The following is a 5230-nucleotide window of genomic DNA, read 5'->3' as shown; positions in this document are numbered from 1 at the left end:
ATACCAGTTTGAACTGGTTCTCCGATTCCACTATGAGTCCAGATGGGCATATGAGATCAACATTGGCCTGACTGTCCCTGGGGCCTGCAGGGGCAGCACAGGGCGGCTCTGGTAATTGCTAAGGCCAAAGAGGTCAGTTTTCAGTCTCTCTCTGTGCTCAGGATACTGGAACCCTAGAGCTAGCTGGGCTTTCTGGGACAGATGCTGCTGCCTCCATTGTGATCTGGGAGCCCAGGCTGAGCAGCTGCTGCTGCCAAGGTGGATCTATGCTGGGACACCCATCACTAAGGCCCCCTCTGTGCCCAGCCAAGGGGGGACTTCCTCCTGTGACTGGAACTATCACCCTGGGGCAGCCCAGGGCTTTGCTGGCATCAGCTCCTGAGCCAGAGACTGCAGGTGATGAAATTGACCTCTGGGGGTAAGTGCAGGGGGCAAGCAGGAAAGTGACTCTGCACAAATGGCCCCTCGTCACCCCATCTCTGCTCCGGGGTGTTTGCGAGTCCCAGAGCTGCTGCCCCCAACACACCCAGGCTCACACCCCTGTTAGCAGTGGCAGTAGCTACTGGAGAGGAAACACCCACAGGAATGGCAGGACAGTAACCAGCTCTTCCATGTGGAAGGGAGAGTGGAGAGACTGAAAGGGACAGCAGAAGCAATAAGTGAGGAGGGAGGTTCCAACCCAGTTTCCAACCCAGATTGACTTTCCTGGGACAAGGTGAGGAGCAGAGAGAGGAAATGCCAGTTCCTGCCTCTGCCTAGTCCCTGTGCTGCTGGGGGAATGTGCTGTCCTGGGGACAGTGTTGGGGGGGATCCCCCAAACTGGAGCTTTTGATTCTGCTCTTTTCTAGCATTTGGCTCAGAGACTCTGTTCCTTGGAGGGTTTTAAAGTGTCTCATGGATTTAGTCCTGGTGGGAGGAGTCAGGTCTGTGTTGTATTAATGTAACTGAGGGTTTTCCCAGCATGGCGGAGTCTAGAGTGTCTGTCTGCAAGGAAAGAGCCTGGGGGGAATCGGGGTGTGAAATGGACTAATGCTAATTCAGGAAACTCCCCAATTGCCCTTCTCACCCTGACAGGCTGCAGAACAATGACCCCATTTTGCTCCAGATCATCCCTACTTCCTAGGGGCCGAGGAAGGGAAATGGCTGTGGTGGATCCAGCTCAGGTAGGGGATTTTGTGGGGAGGTGTTGGGGAGGGTTGTTTTAGATGGGGAGGGGCAGGAAATACACAGGGTGAGGCAGGGAGAGGGACAGGGTGTGATAATCCTGCTGGGACATGCTCAGCTTAGGGCCTGAGGGGCGGAGTGAAGAGTCCCCCATTTCTGAAACAGGAAACAACCCCCTGGGCAGGGCTGGGAAAACAGGCCAGAGTGCTGGAGCCTGAACCCATCGGCAGAGATTGCGATGAAATACAAAGGGAAGGTGCTGGGATTCCTGTCCCCTGCGTGGAGGTCTGCTTCCCATGTCAGCCTGTGCCTAGTAGGTGTGTGGCAAATGAGAAAACCCTGCCCTCCTCTGCTGGGAGGGACAAGGAGCCCTCACCTTCTCTCTGTTCCCTGCAGCCTCCTGGCCACTATGAGCAGGGTGGGTGTGGTATTCTCCTCTCGCCCTCCCAGAGCTGTCGTCTCATTGTGCTTCTTCCCCCATGAATAGTGGGATTGTGGCTGGGGCAGCAGGTACTGAGTGGGGAGCACCTGTTTTTTCAGATGCCAGTGACCTTTGAGGAGGTGGCTGTGTATTTCACCGCGGGGCAGGGGGCTCTGCTGGACCCTAATCAGAGAGCCCTCTACAGGGACGTCATGCAGGCGAATTATGAGATTGTGACCTCGCTGGGTAAGGATTCCTATTCCCTCAGCTATTTGAAGCCATGGGGCCTGCATTTCTGCATCTGGTCAGGTTCTTCCCTGGTCAGTTACATTAGAGGGGAATGGGTCATATAGTCCACAGCTCCAGTGTGTGAGAGAGCCGTTCACCTCCAAACCCCCTATAATGGGATAGGGGAGTCATGAACCTGATGGACATGTTAATTCATCCCCATCCCTTCAGCTTTCACAGGGACAGGAACAATGTGTTAACCTATCTGCATTAATTCTCACTCACACACAAGATCTCTATACACCTCCCTTCTTGGGACTAGCTCCATCTGTGGGGAGGGCTGTGGGCTCTGGATGCTTAGACGTATGCAGGGGTATAACACCAGAACTGTGTGTGCCTCAGCAAGTCCCCCAGACCACACATCCTGAAAACTCCTAGTGAGGGTTTTACAGCTCCCCCTCCCCCAGACATCGGCCTCTCCCAAGGAGGCTCAATGATCATGTTCCCATCTGTTCAGACCCCACAGCCCCCCAGCAAATCATGGGGTCAGTTTAAACTCAAGATGTGCCCTTTGTGACAGATACCCCACCATTCCTCAGTGCAGTCTGATCATACCTGATTTCACCCCCTGAGCAGGACTCCTCATTCCCAAACCTGACCTGATCGCCCGGCTGGAAGCAGGGGAAGAGCCGTGGGTCCCAGATCTCCCAGCCTCCGAGGAAAGGAAATTCTCAAGAGGCACCTGCACAGGTGAGAAGTCTATAAAACTATATGGCAAGTGAAGGAAAAAGCTGAAAATCCGAGCCCCCTCAGTTCTGCCTCATCTCATCCAGGTCAGGCCGTGGTCAGCAGGTGTCAGGTCATCATGGCAGATACAGCTCATGGATTCCCACCCACCTTGTTAGCTGTCAGGAGTTTTTTCCATGACTTCACTTCCCTGTGAATGTTTGGATGGGATTTGGGAGCAGAATCCAAATTCTCAGTCTCCCCAACAGTTACTGAGTTGTGTTTTCCCTCTTTGCTATTCCCCTTTCTGTCCTTTGTACTAACCCAGGCAATGACTCCTGCCTATATTCTCTCTCTCCCCCAGCAGGTGATGAGACAATGAGTGAGAACGAGGATGGGAATCCATTGCAGGAATGTCCTGAACAAGTGGAACTGCAGGGGACCTTATTGAAACAAGGTGAAGGGAATATTTCCCAGTGCTTGGAACAGAGAAAAGCCTGGAGTAATTGGCACAGGTCAGAGAGGAAGCTGGGAAACTGCCAAAGGAATAAAGTGTATGAAACTATTGGATGTGGGGGAGGAGGCAAGGATCCCAAAGAAACCACAGTTCCGCGGACAAATGAGAACAAGAAGAACCCCTATAAATGCTTGGACTGTGGGAAAAGCTTCAGTCATCGCTCAAATCTGACTAGACATGGGAGAATCCACACTGGAGAGAGACTTTATAAATGCTTAGACTGTGGGAAAAGCTTCAGTCGGAGCTCAAACCTTATTAGCCATAGGATAATCCACACTGGAGAAAAACCCTATAAATGCTTGGACTGTGGGAAGAGCTTCAGTCAGCGCTCAGGCCTTATTAACCATGGCAGAATCCACACTGGAGAGAACCCCTATAAATGCTTGGACTGTGGGAAAAGCTTCAGTCATCGCTCAAATCTTATTAGACATGGGAGAATCCACATGGGAGAGAGACTTTATAAATGCTTGGACTGTGGGAAAAGCTTCAGTCGGAGCGCAAATCTTATTAGCCATAGGATAATCCACACTGGAGAGAAACCCTATAAATGCTTGGACTGTGGGAAGAGCTTCAGTCGGAGCTCAAATCTTATTAGCCATAGGATAATCCACACTGGAGAGAAACCCTTTAAATGCTTGGACTGTGGGAAGAGCTTCAGTCAGCGCTCAGGCCTCATTAGCCATGGCAGAATCCACATGGGAGAGAACCCCTATAAATGCTTAGACTGTGGGAAAAGCTTCAGTCGAAGCTCAAATCTTATTAGCCATAAAATAATCCACACTGGAGAGAAACCCTATAAATGCTTGGACTGTGGGAAGAGCTTCAGTCAGCGCTCCGGCCTTATTAACCATGGCAGAATCCACACGAGCAAGAACTCCTATAAATGCGACTGTGGGAAGAGCTTCAGTCAGTGCTCAGGCCTTATTAGCCATGAGAGAACCCACACAGGAGAGAGACCCTATAAATGCTTGGACTGTTGGAAAAGCTTCAGTCGGAGCTCAAATCTTACTGCTCATAGGAGACTGCACACGGGAGAGAGACCCTATAAGTGTTTGGACTGTGGGAAAAGCTTCAGTCGGAGGGCACATCTTATTAGACACGGGAGACTCCACACTGGTGAGAAACCCTATAAATCCGTGGTTCTCAAACTTTAACAACCCGAGGACCCCCATTTTGATTTAAAAATTTTCATGGACCCCTCCTCCCCCCAAGCCCACTGCTCAGCCACAGGCCCTGCCCCCACTCCACCCCTTCTCCCAAGCCCTCACCCCTGCCCCTCCTCTTCCCTGCCTCTTTTTGTCCCCTCCCCCAAACGCGCCCCATCCCCACTCCTCCCTCTCCCGCCCAGTGCCTCCTGCACACCGCTGAACAGCTGTTTTGCGGTGTGCAGGAGGCACTGGGAGGGAGGGGGAGGAGTTGATCAGCGGGGCCGGCGGCCTCGGACATGACTCGTTGACCCACTGGAGTACCCTTGCGGACCCCTGGGCCCCAGTTTGAGAAACCTTGCTATAAATGCCTGTACTTCAGGAAGAGCTTCAGTATTGCTCAAGTCTTAATTAACCATGAGAGAAACCATACAGGAGAGAGACCCTATAAATGCTTGGACTGAGGTAAAAGCTTCATTCAGCACTCAGGCCTTATTAACCATGGGAGAATCCACATGGGGGAGAGACCCTAAAAATGCCTGCAGTGTGAGAAAAGTTTCAATGCACCATCAGCCCTTATTATACATCAGAGAACCCACACAGGAGAAAATCCCTATAAATACTTGGATTGTGGGAAAAGCTTTAATCATTTCATGTCTGAGAACCCACACAGGAGATAAAACCTGTAAGTGCCTGCACTGTGGGAAAAGCTTCAGTGAGAGCTCAAATCTTCTTATACATCAGACAATCCACATGAGAGAAATCCCATAAATGCTTAGATGATGGGAAAAGCTTCAGTCCTAGATCATACCTTACTAAACATTTCAGAATCCACATGGCACAGTATCTATAAATGCATTGACTGTGGAAAAAATATAATTTGAAGATCAAATCTTACTTCACATCAGACAATCCACATGGGAGAGAAAATCCATAAATACTTGGACTGTGGAACTAGCTTCAATAACTTCAGCAAAAGAGTCATCTGAACTGACACATTAGTCCCCATCCAATAATTCACAGAAGAAA

General features: G+C 50.8%; 1 protein-coding gene across 1 annotated transcript; it reads left to right on the top strand.

Annotated features, from left to right (window-relative positions):
- Positions 1 to 1139: 1139 nt before the first annotated feature.
- LOC135887590 (zinc finger protein OZF-like) lies at positions 1140 to 4210 on the top strand. The gene is made up of 4 exons (XM_065415311.1): positions 1140 to 1163; positions 1705 to 1831; positions 2447 to 2563; positions 2868 to 4210. Exons 1-4 carry the CDS (start codon positions 1140 to 1142, stop codon positions 4208 to 4210), a joined length of 1611 nt encoding a protein of 536 aa, XP_065271383.1.
- Positions 4211 to 5230: the final 1020 nt, after the last annotated feature.

This window comes from Emys orbicularis, chromosome 13, assembly GCF_028017835.1.
Source record: "Emys orbicularis isolate rEmyOrb1 chromosome 13, rEmyOrb1.hap1, whole genome shotgun sequence".
Classification (NCBI taxonomy): domain Eukaryota; kingdom Metazoa; phylum Chordata; order Testudines; family Emydidae; genus Emys; species Emys orbicularis.
This window is presented reverse-complemented; position numbering and strand designations above follow the sequence as displayed.

Bases quoted from the DNA above. Each gene is read 5' to 3' on its own strand.
- LOC135887590 (XM_065415311.1), top strand. From the start codon at position 1,140: ATGGCTGTGGTGGATCCAGCTCAG. The intron at 1,164-1,704 runs GTAGGGGATTTT...CTGTTTTTTCAG, and splicing joins CTGTGGTGGATCCAGCTCAG to ATGCCAGTGACCTTTGAGGA. The intron at 1,832-2,446 runs GTAAGGATTCCT...TCACCCCCTGAG, and splicing joins TGAGATTGTGACCTCGCTGG to CAGGACTCCTCATTCCCAAA.